This window comes from Triturus cristatus, chromosome 3_1 (genome assembly GCF_964204655.1).
Source record: "Triturus cristatus chromosome 3_1, aTriCri1.1, whole genome shotgun sequence".
In the NCBI taxonomy this organism is placed as follows: domain Eukaryota; kingdom Metazoa; phylum Chordata; class Amphibia; order Caudata; family Salamandridae; genus Triturus; species Triturus cristatus.
The window spans coordinates 388,984,505-389,003,368 of NC_140583.1; the positions used below are offsets into that span (position 1 = coordinate 388,984,505).

General features: G+C 43.7%; 1 protein-coding gene across 2 annotated transcripts in view; it reads left to right on the plus strand.

Annotated features, from left to right (window-relative positions):
- The window catches only part of ONECUT1 (one cut homeobox 1), a 75,925-nt gene that overhangs the window by 35,239 nt on the left and 21,822 nt on the right, over nt 1-18,864 (plus strand). For both annotated transcript variants that reach the window (XM_085644165.1, XM_085644166.1), the window contains exon 2: nt 1,240-1,347. In XM_085644165.1, the coding sequence (XP_085500291.1) occupies nt 1,240-1,347 (108 nt within the window). The remainder of the gene's footprint in view (nt 1-1,239; nt 1,348-18,864) is intronic.

Here is an 18,864-nt window from a genome sequence, read left to right on the forward strand (position 1 = left end):
GTAGAGCTCAGGGTGCTAGCAGAAGGGAGGTGGCATAAAATGAGATATCCGTAAAGAAACAAGAAGAGGAAAGAAAGCTATTGAATAAGAAGTAAGCACATCAGATTGACAAAAAGGCCAACCAATGGTAAGAAATGGGCGGTCCGAGCCACTCCAGGTTGTTGGTAAGCCCACTATATGCCTTTCACAACCAGGTAACTGTCTTGTAGGCTCGAGCTAAAAATCCAGGGACGGTCGGGGCTCGCACCCCAATAGATTTTGAGTCTGTAGACCAAAAGGGCTGAATGGATAAGTCAGAGATAGTAGTGAAAAGAGAACAAGCTGTGAGGAAAGACTAGTTGAATATGCACCCCAAAACACGACACGCAGACAATGTAAGACGCTACTGAACGAGTTCCACAATTACAATGTAAAGTTGCCAAAACTGCATCTATCTATCTAACACGGGTTTAAAGCACACCAGTTAACTTCAAAACATGCATTCCACTGAAACTGTTGTGTTATTAAACCCATATTGAAAAGGATTCAAAATAGAGCACGTGTATACATGTTATGTTGTCTATATTTTGTCGTAAAGCGATGCACTGTATTATCAAATGTGCTCCATATGAATTGAATGTTGGATTACTCTTCTGAAATTCCAAGTTACCCAAAAACGAATATAAAAAAAACACTACTATAAGGTTTTCTCTTTTAAAGAAAGGGTGGCTGACCTGCAGGCGAATCCGATAGTGTTTTAAGCACTGCGCTTCACATAATCATTGCAGCGTGTTAGTCACACCACTGTGCTGGACAATAGAAGTCATCCTTGGTATTTTTTGAAGGCGTGCGCCATCTACTGACTGGTGTTGGGAAAAACTGCCACTAACCAAACCCTTGAAGTATTAAAAGGAAGCTTCTGAACAGGAAACATACATTACAGCGACGCCTTCCAATGTTTTACTGTCTAATCATGGAAGATGTTAAGAAATAATTTTAGAGAAATACCAGTGGTTTAATTGGGGCTTCCTCCTACCGTAAAGGCACAGCAGATTGATTTGTTTGGAAACGTTTGGCATGCTTGGAGTGGATAGCTATTAAAGTGAGTTGCATGCGTTCTTGTGGAAGCATAAGGACGTTAATTGTGTAGACATTGTAACATAAACCTTCATGTTTAGTTTGAAAAAAGTAATTGAAATGTGCATGTAAATATATTGTCGTCTGTGGCATTCATAATATCTGATGTCTTTACAAAACTAGCCTTGGTACCAGCAGACCCGGTGTTTCAGCACTCTGGACAGTTGCCTACGGACTCCATGGTCAAACTCGGCTACCCTCCATCCCAAAGCTCCCAGTCTAATCATTTGTGTGAGTATAATGTATTTATTCAGGCAATGTTTAGGACAAATGTTTAGGTTTACACAACTGAAGAACAGCCTCTTAATATCGTACAGTGTTTCAAGAAAAATGTATTGTGGGTCCGAACGAATCTAAGCCCCACACACACTTTTGGTTTCTGGGCGTGTGAGTGCACACATTGGGATTAATTTGAATAACAATGAGTACATCTGCACCTGGAGGCTTACGATGTTGTAGGTGTCCTCATTTTTACAATTATCAAAGGTTTCTCACTGGAACCCCTTGACAGACAGACAGACAGACGTTCCAGACACACGCCTAGAAAACATTTCAATCCATGCAATTCCAACTCGTACAATTGCACACGGGCAAATGTCATCAAATAAGTGCAATTCCTGTTTCTTCCCTTCTTTTTTCTCCAGGGTAGAACATTTCCACGCGGAAAATATCTTTCCTCAACCCTCTATTATTTTAGGGAGAGTTCGCTACTCAGTCTGATCATGGGGAACAATGTACTGCTGTCCTTGTCAGGAGTACAGTTCTAAATTATTCTAGGCTGCAAATGATTCATAAAGCTACTTAAGAGGGTGATTTTGTTCCCTTCCCATTCTGGATAGAGATTTACTTCTGCCCTTGTTAGGAGTAAAGTTCCAAACTTTTGTGGAGCGAAATATTGCAGTGAAGACTTTGTGAATCGCACGAGGAGGGACAGGGTCTTAGGAAGTCCAGCATACAGGCTCCAACCAAGAATGCGAAACAAAGGAGTATGCTGTTCCTATAGGGAGATGAAAAAAAAAGGGCGGGAGGAGGAAAGAGTGTGTTGTCCATGCACTAGAGAGAGAGAGTGTGTAATAGCACTGGAATCGCTCCAATAAGGAGCAAGGACCCCACACACCCCAAGGCGTGTCATGCTTCATCATTGGGCAGCTCCTCATTGGGCCGGTGCTGCAATGCCCAATGGGCCCCACAAGAGGGCTCTCTGCCAGAGTTCTTTTCTGGTTGCTGTAGTGAAGCTAGGTGTTGTGAGGAAGCTTGTGTGTCGTGAGTAGAAGGGGAATGAAGGGAATGTGATCTAAAAATAGCTACAAGAATCTCCAAAAGTAATTTTAGTCACTGGGTTCTTGTGCTATGTGTTAAAAAATTAACTGGTAATTCGTGGACTGAAGGGGGGGAATTATACCCGCTTCGGTCTAGAGAATTGTGGATGGTGTGTGGATGGTTGACATGTTTCATGCCTTATACTGTCCAATGGATCCAGGCATTTCATCAGGACATAAGATACATCTACTACTCGTCGGCGACAGCTTATACTAGGTACTGCAAAAAAGTTTCTTCCCCTGTAGTCTGGACTCCAAAGGTAATCCAAATGTTTTATAAGTGAAAGAAGTTAAAATTTGTCTACCTTCTGGAAGAAAGGCACCTCATTTGAAGAATAAATCTGCCCCAACCGTGAATAGCCAGGGTACTCGCTTATTTAGCGATGGAGGGAACTTCGCTTGAAGTTTCCTGTAAGCGCTGGACCTACCCGCATCTGGCTCTCCTGGTAAGACTTTGTAACAACCCACAAAAGTATGGTGGGCACACAATCACAGTGAATTCCCACTCTGGAATTCTAGCTTCCTTCCCACAAGACTGGAGTTACTCCTGTGAAAATATGTACGTGAATAAATCCTTTTAAAAGTGTAAATCCAGATTCTGAACATTCCTCACGTAGTTGGGAGCACAGAGTTAGCTGCCCACCAACAAACACATAATGCATTAGGTAGAAAAAAGGGTAGCGAGTATATAAAAATAATATCACAGTCAAAGAGTTGTTCCCTGCTGTTTACAGTGTATTCAAGTGTTCGATTACATCGATCATTGAAAAATATCACATTGACACCCATACAGTAACCTTAAGGCATTTGTACTTATAATGCTACCAGACGTTCTAAGTTCCTCTCCACCTGCCCTTCTGGGTTTCATTATTAATGCAAAATATAAAATGATTTTATTGGAGTGCTCTGTGTGTGTGAGTGAGCCTTAAAATGCCAGCCGTGAGATTTATTTGCTGCACTTTTGTCGGATTTTCACTTGCACATTTAGACAATTGTGTTTGCATTCTTAGAAGGAGAACTGCAATGCAGCACCGTCAAATGTTTACACGCTGTGACATGGTGATGACACCCATGTCTGTTCCTGAAAGGGAGACATACTTTGCCCTCGTCTGTGTGGCCTCGTGCGGAATGCTGAAACAATGTCAAACATTCCCTCCCAGTTCAGAGATCTGGGCATAAATCCATAGATCTTTTGCTCACCATGCCATTTCAGTTTCGTCCCAGCCATATGCAAATCAGTCTTGACCCTACTCCCTTGGAAACAGTGCAGCCCAAACTGTCAGGCCAGGTCCTCCTTGGACAAGAAACAAGCATCCTGGGACCGTTTTCGGGGTAACACCCCTCATCAGTCAGGCTAGTTTGACTCCAGTGGCATGGTAAGCACAGGACCAATGCCTGGGCATATTTCTGGGTCTAAACTGAGGTGACATGGTGAGCAAAAGAACAATGGATTTAACCCAGATCTCTGGACTGATGCTAAATATTTAATTTGTTTTGCATTTTGTCCATCATTTGTGTGGCTCTTGCATACATATATGAGCGATTTATTTATAAGAATGTTTTAATAGTTTCAGTGGAAAGGAAGCATTGATAGGCATAGGCACATTATCTGACATGTTTCGCAAGGAGGAAATGTTAATATTGGTCCTTAAAAGGTAAAGTAAAAATGCACGGTTTTCTGCTGTAAAATGTAATAGTGCATATCTTATGCAAATGTCTTTTCAAATTTATATTGCAGACAAATACCAATCTAGTTTTTTTATGTTTGTATGATTTGTAGAATCTGGACATACAATTATCTTCAAGCGTATACTAAAATATGCATATTGTCCTGACAGTATTGATCAAATGTCACCTCGTCAGGTTCTGGAAACAGGCATGCCACTAACCAATACACATGAGTAGCAATGCATGTCCTCAAAAGCAACCCATTCACGTTCCATATATCAGTGAAGAAGCCACTGTCCGGATAGGAGTGGCACAGAAGAGCTTGTACAGCATACACACCGGGCTGTCGGGAGGTAGTGGGAAGGCAAATATCTTTATAGGAACCTTGGCTCTCCAGGGGCACTTCAGTGCTTTATCCTGCTGAGGATCCGTGGTATTCAGAAAACAGCAAATACAGTATAAAAACTGCTCTGCTAAAAGCCAAGGTAAAAGTAAATCCAATAACACTGAGGATTGTAGAACTAGAAAATGCAAAAAGATCAAAGATGAATAAGAACAAGAAGAAACCATAGGACCCAACTAGAACCCAGCATCGCTGCCCAATCAAGCTTCATAGCTGGCGTTTTAAAATGGCATTTGAACGTTCTTAGCAGTGCAAGGCTCTAACAAGAACTACACGTGGAGGAGACGTGGCAACGTTAAGTGCCACTTTGTGGTACTCTATGGACAGGTAGCCTCGTGTTGACATTTTCTTGTCGTGAAAAGTCCCCTAATTTGTCCTCAGAGCATTCGGTGGTACAGAGAATATCACAGAGTCCATCTCCGGCTCACAAGCTACTATCCACCACTGGTAATAGTTGTTACATAGATGACATTTCACTTAGAAGTTCCATTGGTAGTTATGATTCAGCTGTCCCATGGTCATTGGGATGAAGATATTGGCCCTTGGGATACTTTTGGTTGTATGAGAGTACCAGGTCTGCACCGCGCATCTGAAATGTCTCTCAGAGGCAATATTATTAACTGTAGTCGCGTTCGAGTGAACAGCAATTGGTGCAAATTTGGTATTTAGCAGTTCGATGATGGATTTGAGAAGCTTTGTGTCAAGTCTCTGACAAAGACCTCAAGTCTTGGGCTGGCAAAAACCCACACGCCTTAGGCGGATGGGCTGGTGGCACCACACCTATCAAGCACTGAATCACAGTGGAGGGTGAACAGGTCAGGGCATAGCCTGCCCTCCCTGGAAGCTCTTCATCTGCTCTCCATCAGCCCTTGAGCTATGGTTGGAAGCAAATCCTTTTATATCACGTAGTTTACAGCACCGTGCCTCAGCGCTTCATTTGTGGTGGTTGGTGCCATCACTTGGCAGGTATGCACTCAAGGTGTTGTGTCCAGGAGTCAGCACAGAAGCTCATATGAGACTGTGCAGAATGTGGTCATACTCAATAGTGGCTGCAAGCTACTTTGTACCTATTGTAAGTGAAAAAACAATATTGTGCCTACACCTGCTCTTGGGGTTAGGGTGAGCCAGTAGAGTTATTCAGCTGTTCTGTAAAAACTGAACTTCCATAACTAATATGTTGTTCAACTAAAATGTACACAACTCGATCCATGTAGAAAAACATTTACAGAAAGTTCCTGCCGCCCGGTCAGATGCAAACTCCCTTAACCAGATACAGCTCAGCACCCGAGCTGAGATACCATACCTGTTCTGAGGTGGTCATGATTGGTGAGCCACATCAGGACATTGTAGGCATGACAAAACAGATGGCAAACTGGACCTGACTTACACTGTAGGCAGCACAATCTCACTAGTTTCTCGCTGGGAGAGCAAGGTGATCCCCTTCCCCAAGTCCGGCGTTTTGAATAAGCTACATCCAGGCTTGAGAAAGCCAAACTCAGGCACAAACTCAGAGAAACCTTTCTCAGAAGTCCTCTCGCTCAAACTCCCCAACAGTGCTCCTCATAAGAAAACCCCCACATCATACGTACACTCACAGCCATATCATACACACAGATAGTCACCAGAGGCGTTTCCAGGTTATATGGCCCTCCAACGAGCTGGGATTTCACTCATTACTCCAGGCAATCCACCAACTTTATCTCTCACCTCTATCTGGCTTCACATTCTCTCAAGGACGTACAACTTCCCTGATAAACTACCCAATCACAAGGCAGCTCACACTTGGTGTTCATGCCCTGTGGCAGTTTGTGCAAGCCCCTGGTTTGAGGGGAACACATTGAACCCTCCCTTTACAGGTGGATGGGACAACATACCTACTTCCCAACACTCAAACATAAAAATACGGTCATACCAATTCACTTTCAGCACTCCATAGAGCTGGTTCAGAACAAAAACGTGTCTGTTTTGCAATGCACGTTTGAAGACCCCTATAGGTATTACACATTGCTATAAATGCAGAAATCGCAGATAAAAATTGTATTTCCATTTTGTACCACATTTCACAGAGCTATCTAGCTGTCATCTTGTAATACCGAAAAGACAAGTTGAAGCTAGAGTTTGGTTGCTAAAAGTGCTTGCAGGCCAGTGCTTATCTTTCATTTAATTGCCATATGAGCTCTGTTACTAACAGCACGGTGACATACTGAATTTACTTTTCCCTATATGAATAGTTTATTCATGGACAGGGCCTAAGTTTTTAGACCGTACAAATGTCATTACAGAGGCTGGAGGCAAACATAACACTTAGTATGAGAAAGTGAATGATTCATTGGAGGGATGGTAGTCCACCACAAGGAACATTGTCACTATCTTCTTCAGTCGAGTTAAAGATTTCGGTAATTTAAACCTGGGCTGAACCCCTGTCTGCTATGGCTTAGAGCACACAGACTTAGCTTAAGAAAATCGGAAAGCACTTAGACATACCAAAACAGTATAAATAGAGAATAATTTACTGAACAAAAGCACAGCAAAAATCAAATGAGCGGAATCAGAGGTATGAATTTTCAAATTTTAAGTGAAAAGAGAGCCATAAAGCACAAAACACCAGCAGTAGTCAGTGGCCATAGTAGACAGGCACCAAAGCACGGTTTTAGACCTACCACAATGGAGTGCAGATCGGATAAACCAACCACGCTCAGCCAGCTTGGAGGTTATACCGTTGGAATTCGATTTTTTTCTGAAAGTCAACATCCTTCAGCGGGGCAAGTTAGCAGGTTGTATCAAAATAGGGTGTCCACCACATTAAATAGGCATTGGAAGAGATCCTGGTGAAGCCACTGAATTTTGTGGGGAAAAGCTCAGAGCCACAGAAATTAGAAATTTTGCCCCCAGGGAAGTACTCTTGCTGGCTGGATAGTTTTGCTGCTTTCGCCTGGACAAGACTTTTACCATTGGACTTAGTCTCTTTTTCAGAGCTCAGAATCCTCCAGCGAGAAAAGGCTACAGGCAGTATTGAAGAGAGCTCCACAAGGCCAGATACCTTCTCAGTGAGGTCCGGCTGCATTGGATTTGCTGCTGCAGGGAACCTCCGAATGAGGGGAACCTCCGAATGGGGGGAACCTGTTTCTTCAGCCCAGCATCAATGCATCTTTTTGGGTAGGCTTTGCAGGCTTGCCCCATTCCTCCAGAGGTCTGAAGTCCAAAACATTTCTAAGCTCAAGATTTTTATAGAATATTAAGAGTAGAACACTTTGACACAGCCACTGGTCCCAACACCTCAGCAACAGCACTTGGGGTCAAGACTTACTCCAGCAGAGGCTACCAGCAGGGTTCAGGGCAGGTCCAGTTGGAACTGGTCAGCTGGGCTCTTCCAGAAAAGGGATTCTAGCAGGTTGTTGTGTCCCTGTAGAATTACAGGAAGTCATCCAACTGACCGTTGGGAGTCAACTTCTTGCTCCAGTCTACAAGGTGGAGCAGGCCCAGCCCTTCAGGTCTCCTCACAGGTCTCAACCAGCAGGTGCAGTCATTATTTTCCTCCACAGATCGACAGTGTTTTTGTGAAGGGTGCTACATTTATGCCTGTCACTAGCTTGTGGGTGGGGGTCAATCCTATTCCCTCCCTACGCAATGTTTTAACATTTCCCCAGGGGTATCTCCACCCCCTTTTGCAGCAGTTCCTGTGCACCCTATTATATACAATCCCCCGTGTCCCTTTCTGCCGAAGTTAAAAATGGTGGAAATCTTCTCCCTTTGTGCAAAGCCAGTATGTCTGCCATAGAGGTGTGGCCAGGGAAATGAGCAGCCACCCCTCTGTAGTCACTTAAAACCAGTTCTGGGCGCATCTCCCTCTTCACTGGGATTGGAGTCTGTCTGACTGGTGGAGCAAAGAGGGGGCCTGTGCAGGTATAATATGGCATCGGCCTGCGCCAGGGGAAGCCCCTTTGAAGTTAATCACATTATCGGGCCCTGCCCAAATGGTAATCCTACAAGAGAAACAGAAACACCCCCCATGCCCAGGCATTTGCCTCTGCTCTGGGAGCTATTTTTACACCTAATTCAGGACATCAACACTCTGAGGGCTGCAGCTGGATGCTACTACAATTTGGCCTCCAGACGCTTGAGGCAGGGAAAAGCTTACTTTTTAAAATGTACCTTTACCTTTCTATATTATATAAATAAAATTTCACTAGTGAATTGAGCTTTTAATAAATATGCCAAAGAATTCAAGAATGACATTTCTAGATCTTTCCGAATGCAGACAGCATTTTTAAATGTAATAGTGCATCCAAGTGTTCTTATATAGAACAGCCAGGCTTGCTACAGTGAAAATAGTTTTCAGGCGCTAATCACTCTAACAACATGTTAACTTTAAATGTGTACATGTCCTACTTTTAAATACCATGCACCCTGTCTAGTGAGCTTCAAGGCCTACATAGGGGTGAATTGCAAATATTTAAAAAGAAGGTTTTCACTTGTCCAAAGGGTTAATGTCAGGATATATTTTTAAACTGCACCTGCCAGACTGCTTTAGCAGGCCAAGTGACGTGTTCACCTGGTCACGCTAGTGGATGGCACAGTAGTGCTCTAGGCCATAGGTAACATTTAACTTTCCATGTCATAGGTTTACTTTGGACACCATCTACTATGGAAATATAGGAAAGTTAAATATGCCAATTAGGTGGTAGACAATTTAACATGCTTTTAGGGTTTTAAGCGGTCAACAGTGTTCCAGTGCAAAGTCAAAAAACAGCAGCATCAGTCCTCAAAACATGGGGGTGACCATGCAAAAAGAGGCACTTTCTCACAGGTAGGATCGATAAAGCGGTCACATTGGGGCTTATAAAAATCAAACACATCTCCCTTTTTACCAGATAGATTTCCTGCAACAGACAGTTCTATGAAAATACACCAGCTTCAATTGGTACAGCCGCACAATTTTTCACAATATCCTTATTAAATAAGAGAGGTTCACAAGGCTTCTCGTGATGAGACAGATTGAGAGTGTTCAGGCAAATGTGGAGGTTTGCTTAATTATGTTAAAGTGGTTGGAAGGAGACTTGCAGTCACGCCCTGCATTTTATTTACCTTCAGCATATCAGTAGATACCGTACAGCTGGATAGCATATGCTCTTGTACGTGGCTGCTTTCTGTTTTGCTGTTACTTTTTTCTTCAAAAACTCACTTAATAAATTGCCCGATAGATTCTTATGTACTTTGCAAAATATATGTTGCTTACATATAATATTAACATTCCCATGGACACTAACTGAATATTATTGCTCCTTTTGCGACCTCTCATATTTAAAAAAGATTTTTGCAAGGCAGCAATAAACATAAGCTGTGAAAAGTCATTAAGCGACACATGATAACATGATTCATAAAGCCAGAGTAGTTACAGGTATCCTGCCACATGTCCATAAGCTCACACTATGCACAATGTGTACCCCAATTATGCCCATGTGCAGTCTGACATTGTAAGGGTAACTAGTTGGATCTCTCTACGTATTGGTAGGAATTCAACAAATGCACAAAGGCTCACTCCTTACAACAGCAGGATAAGTGTATTTTCAGTGATGGAATAGATTCTAGACTGTCCTCAATAAAAATAAAATAATGGGGGCGCACAGGAAGGGGAGGAGCAGATATTTCTATATTGCCGAATGCAGTATTCAGAAACGTTCACCTAGTGAAACTTTTTAGTGAATGTGGCACGAGTTCTCCCAGAAAAACATGCCTGTTGCAGTTTTCTAGAAGTACTCCTGTAATTCTTTCTAACTTTCATAAAACTTGAATATTTCTTTTAATTGTGAGATTAATGCTATGTGGGTAAATTCCATAATTTAGGTTTGCGTAATTATATCATGGCTTGCACCCATGTTGCCACACTATATGAAGGTGTAATTACAGGAAATGTAACACGCAGCCATGAAATGAATCAATGGAAGAACTCCTGCCAAAGCTGCAAGTTCCAGTTCTTACCGCCACAATCACCACAGCTTCTATTACGGGACCAATTGCGTGGATGTGGCCCACCTGTTTGTATTAAGGATGAGCAACGAGAATCTTTCTTACAATTGAAATACATCCACGAGGACAACCAACTCTTTTCAGCCGAGGCAGCAGGCTAGAGCAGAGAAGGAATTGTACTTTCAGTTCCTTGAAGTTTCTGTGGCGCAGGAGGAGATGTAATGGATGTTATTTTTACTTTCTTTTTATTTATACTTCGTACGTGACGCACGGACCGGCTCGTGAGTGTTTCACAAGAAGCATGGATCCTTTTAGCCGCAGCGCATTTGGAACATTCTAGAAGAGAAGCACCATGGCGGAAGCACTGGGTGTGGCTGATGCATGCTCGCTTATTCGCTGGCTGGCAGACTCAAAGAGAAATGGCACCGCAAATACAATGCGGAACAGCACAGCGGTTCCCAAATCAGAAACCGCCCCCAGTCAGTCACACCGGCAAACTGTAACTCAAATAAAGCTACTAAGTGCTATACCGGTCATCTACCGGCCACGCACCACCATCGTCGACTTGTAAGAAAACACCACACCCTACCACAGACCACCTGCCATTGGTCCGAGTCACGTGCGCTCCAGGGGCATATCGGAGCCCCCCCCCCCCCCCCCCGCAGCCTCTGTGGTAAATGGTAAACTGTTCACCTCAAGGGGGGGGGGCAGGGGGGGCTTGGGCTGGCCAACTGCAAACATATCAAACACTTCGAAGCACCGAGGCAGGAGGGGAATGGGGCCCTCGCTCACCTTACCTTTGGTTGGGGGGGGGGGGGGGGGGAGAGGCTGTAGGTTTGTTACGCCACTGATGCGCACATCTTTCATTAATAAACAACAGTTATTTAAGGATCCTATTGTCGCTCCACTTACCACATAGTAGCGAACTAAACTAGGCCTCGGCAACGCTGAGGGTGGAATGCTGCATGGTCTGTGGCGGGGCAGCAAAGGGAGAGGTGGCCGTAGGGAGCACGAGGCCACGTTTTGTCTCCATCTAAGTAAATGGACTGGCAGCCGCTGGGGCGTAAGACTGCTCGCCGGCTCCCGGCACCGAGAAGAGAGAGACCAACACTCTGCGCTGCTTTGAAAGCTCCGGAGGGCACAGTCCGGAGCACGGAGAGGCTCTTTTTGCGAACCACATACATATTTGAACCCTGAGATCCAGCAAAGGTAGCCGGGCCCCTCTGGTCAGACACAGCCCGGCCTCACAGAGGGGGTCAGTCAGAGCTTTGGGCGCGCGGCTCTGGGTGGCCCGCAGCTAGACCGTAGGTACCAACACATGCTGGCCGTATTCGAGAAAAAAGATGAAAAAAAGCCTTTTCAGGGAGTCTACACTGGTTCTTCATGAGCCCACAGGTAGCCCCCCCCCCCCCCTCCAAAAAAAAGGGGACAGGGCCCCAAGGCAGGCTGTTTAGATTCGATTGAATATTGGACCTGAATATCCACAAAAACTACTAACATCGTTAGAAATGGCTTTTTCTGGCATAAACATTGTGATTTACTGAAGAATGTTTCAGCTTCAACGTCACTATCGCTACAAAGTGGCCTAGGCCATAAGCCAGAGCCTTCCAAAATAAGTAAATACATGCACAGAATACAAAGTAAAACCAAAATGGAGCCAAACAAAGTAACACAGAAAGCACTTAAAGAATGCGAAACAAATTGACAGTCCACTAATCTTTGAAGCACTTCCCGGTTACAGTAGCATTTTACACATTTTCTGTTTAAACATTGCAGAATTGGGACCTGGATAATTTCGCATGACCAGCAACTAATCGATTCACACATGTTGACAACATGGAAAGAAGCCACTGTGGCAGGTGAATCCTGCCTTCTGGGCAACAATGTCTTTCTGTTACAGACCACCGCCAGGAAAGAAGGGCCCACCTAGTGTGCACCCAGTATGATTAAATGTGAATTAAATGGTAGTGCAACAGAAGTGGCTAATGTGATTAAAATATTGATGTATTCACAAAAACTCTCATTAGGACAATTTATTTTTTCCTATTAACCACACTCTCCATTCATTGGGCTAATTAAAGCGCAATTAAAGTGATTCAATTCTAATTACGATCGCAGACAAATTATGATCAAGTTACAGCAATGCAGTTAACTGGGGCCCCAGCTCCATAAAGTAAACATTAGCAGCGAAGATGCGCTGGGCAGCTGGGATGCGCATTGGAAAGCAATGCTTCCAACCAGGTTAGAGGGACATTATACAGCGCTGCTAATAATGAAATGAGAGTTGCAAATGAGGCCATCGTGTCTAAATCCAATAGACTGCGCTCATCACCATAAATCCGAGGCGTAATCGCATTACTCTGTGCTTAAAGATGACAACGGTTTCATCACCTGAATGCAAACCTGCAACATCAACTCATGTGACAATTAGCAGCTTGATTCATTTTTTAATTCGACTGCATATTACTTTATTTTGCAGTTGGGAGCGCAAGCAGCAAATATCAGCCCATACAACTGTATTAGTATGTGTCGTGTTCAAGGAGAAGGTGTCATGCTAATTAGAAGTACACCAGCTTTGCTCACACAAATACATGGCGATAAGTTAGCTCAGTAAATCTAAATTGATACTTGTATAACGCAGTACTCACCCGCAAGGGTCTCAAGGTGCTTGTACGAATACCGCTGTGGAACCCATCCTGGCTTTCCCTGTGAGGTGTCCACTCCTGGGCACCCCCAAGGTGGAGGCCAGGTATCCTTAGCGTTGTGGGGGCCGTTGTGGAGATTAAGCAAGCTATTGCCCAGAGTTGCAGAGTGGGACTCCATGATTGGAATAGGCATCCAGGCGAGAATTGTCAGGTCCTTGGAATTTTGAGCCCAAGACCTGCCGAGGCGGGGAATTGAACCCTGGTCCCGGGCCAGACCTCTGCCTGAGGGTCTGCCGCTCTAACCATTGAGCCACACTTCTCCACTGTGTGGTTTGAACTGGACACAACTTGTCATTAGATTGTACGTGTGAGTCAGCGTCTTGTCTTCTTTCATCAGCTAACAGTACTCAAATGTTTAATGTTAGATCTTGAAGAGCAGCATTGGACCCAAGAATGTCTCCAAACATTTCTACTAGTTTAGGAAAGCTTCTGGAGACATAAGCAGGTTCATATATGTTTCTGTGCAGTGGCAGTCTCGTTCACTGATCACGTGTGTAAAGCCTGCCTCTCTTTGTGCGGCATGCACAGAGTTCAGATACAGATGCGCGCCCAGACGCGGCAGCATCTCCGCGTCATTTATGCAAAAAGAACAGTGCGTGCAATATAATCCCAAACAATAACCTCTTGTGCATGTGTGAGAAACAGTCGTAGACACAGTGTGGGTTCTTTGTTTAACTTTAAGGAGACCAGCCTTGTGCATTCCCTGTGTCTTCTGTATGCAGGGGACGAGAACAGGCTGGCCTCAACACCTTTGAGAAAGGACACCCATCGGAGGGTAACGCTGCAAGTGGTACCTGCAAGGGGCTCAATGTCACAAGCCACTAGCCAAGCAAGCAATAAAATGCAGTGCCACTGGAGTTATGCAGGAATGGAGGACCAGTATATACTGGAGGCTTGACTCAATTATGCACTAAGAAAAGTGGAAATGTGCGGCATATTGTGGTGCATTGTGTGACAATATTATTTCGAATTTATGTCCTTTTTTTGACACAAATACCACCTGGGTAAATGTTTCACCACATTAGCACCCGTTTAACACCTGGATACAGAAGCCATCACCTGACAGGTGACCATTTAACATTTTCAATCCCTCTGAATCTGTGCTGCGGCATAAATGGCACTTTTTGCAGTAACTTAATGCCTTTGACATGGAACATATTTTTGTTGAAATCTTCAAATTGCAGCTTCAAAGTCGCACATTCAAATGTCCCCGATGACATTGGCTGAAGTCTGGACCAGCAGAATTGCTGATTCAGCAATCAGGCGGTCAGCAAGGAAGTGGGGTCACCCCCCATCTGCCTTTCATTCTTCCACTGATAATGATGAATTATGAATACTCCACTTTCAGGAAGAAAAGGCGCGGGGAGCTTGAAACTCCAAACATTACCTTCAAACAAGCTTAACGTCTGGAGGACGTTAGCTAGCGTTATCGACCGAATTCTAACTTTTAAAAAAATAATCTCTATGTTGCCCCTTCCTTGGCCAAAGGTCATTCAGGCAACTTTAGAGACATTCCGAACAGGCTCATTAATGGCTGGAGATCTCCTCGAAACAGGGTTTTACTTCACTGGAAGTGGGTGTGCTTAGGTTGAAAGCAAATAGATCACGTTTGGAAACTTAGACCAACTCTGCTAACAGGAGCTTCCATGAATCCTAAATAGGGTATGAGAATCGCACAGTAGCACTAGCTAATCGCCCAACCAGGTCAATCAAACTATTCCAACCAATTACAGGTGCCTCAAATAGATTTCCTATTTTGTGGGGATACCACTGAAGCCGAAGTGGATTTCCGCACCATACATACCAAGGCCTCCACTCTGATGAGCATTGCCACATTATACAAGGTCATGAATTTATGGTGAGGACCATTGAAGGCCCATTGAAGTTCTGAAGGCGCTTTGAAGGCCTGAAGGCCCACTGAAGTTCTGAAGGTGATTTGTAGGCCCTGTGAAGTTCTGAAGGTGCTTTGAAGACTCGTTGAAGTTCTGAAGGTGCTTTGAAGGCCCTTTGAAGTTCTGAAGGTGCTTTGAAGGCCTGGAACCAGCCGAATCAAGGAGGTCTAGACCTACCTCAGCTCTGGACGTAGACATTGTGCAGGAGCCGGAGCACTTGATGTCATATGGTCACTGATAATAATTAACAAGAAATATCTTGAAGATCATGAGGCAGGCCGAGGCCAGAGTCTCGCTTCAATGTTCAGCACGGTCCTGGTCCATGAAACAGAGAGAGTGACTCCGTGTGGACCCTTCCATGCACATTTTCCGCACTCAGAACTCTGAAGAAACATTTGCCTCACCATTCACACCCATCCTGGACCATTTCCTAATCCCTTTCAAGTTTCTTCTGCAGAGATATTTGTTAATTGTCTCTTCATTTGTTCTCTCCTGAACTCCATGTAAACTACGTTTCCCTTTAAGCAAATTACTGATTTGTGTTCCTGCTACTCAGAAATAATTATTCATCCTGTCAACGAAGACTGTAATCTGATCATGACCTGCCGACATTTTCTATCCCCTGCGACTGCCTCTTCTGTACATTATTTATACAAGCTAGTTGCCAAGACATGGTCAAGTATAAATGTTCTGAAGGTGGTGCTGCGTAAACTGAGTCCTTGGTTAGCATGCGGATGGTTGGTGGTAGTTATTCGGTGGCTAGCAATGTTCCTAGAGGTTCTATGGCAACTTTAACTGTGAATGCAAATCTTATGATGTAACGCAAATGAACATTTGTATACTTTTCAACCCAAGTTTACAACTATCTCCAAAAAATGGTTTAAATAAAAAGTGAAAGATGAGTAAACCCAGTATAGCTGGGGCAAATTATCTATTTCCTTAGGGCAAAGGACTTGAGTGGAATTCGAACCTGGACTTCAGTCTGTCTGATCTCAGTACATTTTCAACAATAATTCTTTATCAGCATGAGTATTTCTCCCATTTCTATGCAATCACTTTTCTGATGGCATAGTCCTTCTTTTCAGTTTCTCATAACTACAAGCAAAGAGAACCCACAGGGATTCTTGACTGTGCAAAAGAACTGTGCATTGGTGACGGGATCCTTCACAAACTCCTTGGGGCATTTGAAATAGGCGCTGTAGATTTAAACATTCATAATCAATAAGGTTTGCACTGACATTTTTGTAAGATGGTCTCTTTTCCCGGGTAAAGAATAGGACAAGAAGGATTTGCCCCAAACTGAATTTTCTCTTTTACATCTGGATTTTAAGTAAAGTCATTTTTATGGGGTTCCTGAGGTTCATGCAATCAATTTGCCTAATTTGTTTACCCCAAGCAAAATAAATTACAAGTAATATCTCCCATTATTTTCTTAACGGGATTGAAGGTAGAGTTTGTAAAGGCAAGGTGAAGGGAACTAACAGGGTCTTAAGTTCTCAATATGATTTGGTAACTTTCATGCAGCAGGAATATGATGTTTTAGAACTATAGACTCGGGTCCTGTGGCACATGGTTGCCCTTGGCTCTGCCTTGAGCAGCGTTCACACCAAGCATTATTTAAGTGCTGTGGTGTTCTGGCTCACTAACCTCACACACTCGGAGTGGATAGCCTGTAAAGTCTCACTGTTAAATTCATAGCAGAGCAATAGGCACCTGACTAACACTTTGTTCTTCGAATCCGTCTCCCTTATCTTTTTTCCCCAGTTCGAAATTGTTACTTTGAAATGAAACACATCTGAAGTAAAATAAAATAAAATAGAAAATGAAATGCTCATCATTTCCCAATAGCTCTATTTTAAAAAAATCTTTAAAAGTACAAGAATAGCAGTGGTGGTGCCTCCATGAGGGCAGAGGAGCATCGCCCCTCCACTGCGGGTGCAGGAAACATGAAATATAAAATGGTAGTAGAACAATTTCATTACCATTTTACTTTTCATGCTAGCAGCAGCTGAGTCTGAGGGCGGGGTCAGCAGCAGGGAGGGACAGTGTGCACTTCAGTTTAAAGTGTGGATGTCACTTTTTCCGGCTGTCTTGGGGTGGCCAGCCTGACATGCATACTTCCAACCGGAGCTGTCTTAGACAGCTGGGTGGAAAGCAAGCACAGGCCCCCGTCAGCCGCGGCCCGTGGAGGGAGTTCCGTGAGGCGGTAAGGCGGGGTGGGGGAGGGGCAGGGTGGGGGGTTATAAAAACCGGAATATGAATAATTGCAGGTAAGTAAACAATTAAATAAATAAAACGAATTTCGTAGCGCGCGCTGCATCGCATTTTGCGATGCAGCATGCGCTACGAAATTCGTTTTATTTATTTAATTGTTTACTTACCTGCAATTATCTATATTCCGGTTTTTAGAACCCTCCACCCTGCCCCTCCCCCGCCCCGCCCCGCCTTACCGCCCCACGGAACTCCCTCCACGGGCCGCGGCTGGCCCCCGTGCCTGAAGGAGTGTAGAACTATCATGCTCCAGCCAATCCTGGTGCTTCTCTCATGGTTCCTGAGCAGCATGAGAGCAGCGTCTGAATAAGTAGAGGGGAGTTGGCTGAGGCTCTGGGAGCCTGTGCTGGAGCCACCGACTGCTAAGATGAAGAAGAGCACCAAGCATGAGGCAGTGGGTAAGTAAATCTTTTATTTTTTATTTTAAGTTGATTTAATTCACTGACTGGGACCATGAAAAACTTGCAGTGCCTTCAGCCTCAACTCCAGAGCTTCAATAGTGGCGCATTATAAACACTGTTTAAAAAGGACTGCGATTGAGAGCTTTGGCTTTAGCGTAAAGATACTGCTGTTTTATTTTTTGTCAGTGTCTGTCAGTGGGTTAAATTTATTCTCTTCACCAGTTTTATTTGCCACTGGCCACCACAGATTAACAGTAACAGGAAAAAGATCAGTCCCTGTGGCAAGAGCAGGCAGCAGAGAAGAGAGACCGGCAATAAGACGAAGGGAGAAAATAAAAGGTGATGTTCAAGTCCCACAACCACCAAAAAAAAAAAAAGGGAATCCAGGATAGGCAGAGCCAGTAGGTCTCGCCTTTGATACCTATTTGCTTTGACAATGATTTTTAGCTATGCTGTATAACTTCCCCAATGTTGTGCAGCATGGCTAAAGAGTAACCAAAGAAGAAGGTGCTATGATGTGTCTGCCTGTCTCACTTTATAGCTGTGTGCAACACGTGCATTTGCCTACATAGTGACACAGGCTCTTATTTCTTTTTCTTTAAAGATCCGAGTTCGATCAGTAAATAAAATGTTTTTTATAAGTAGTGTAAAAGCATTTTTTCTGTTCTTTGATGTACAAGTAGGGAAAACAACAAAGAAGGTGGGGGAATGGAAGCAACATATTGGGCTGGGTGGGAGAAGCAATACTGAGGGCGGGGGAAAGAAACACAGGGGGGACAGATAAAGATGGAGCTGTTGAAGTAAGATGAAGAAAAACACAGCAAACACTAAGGAGAAAGAAAGGCAAGAAACAAAAAGAAAATTAAATTAAAACATGGAAAAAAAGATGGGAATATGAAAAAGGTTAACAAACGAGAAGGATTATACATGCAAGATAAATGGGAATTAGAACTAATGGAAACAAAGTAAAAAATGAGAAAAACAATTTTAAAATTAAAAAAAGTAAATGTTGAGATACCTTCTTTCCAAATATAGCTCCTTTACAGTGATTGATTCATGCTCTAATAGGAAGTAATAGGGAAGCACTGTTTACTCTTCATACACGTAGTATATAAAAAATTG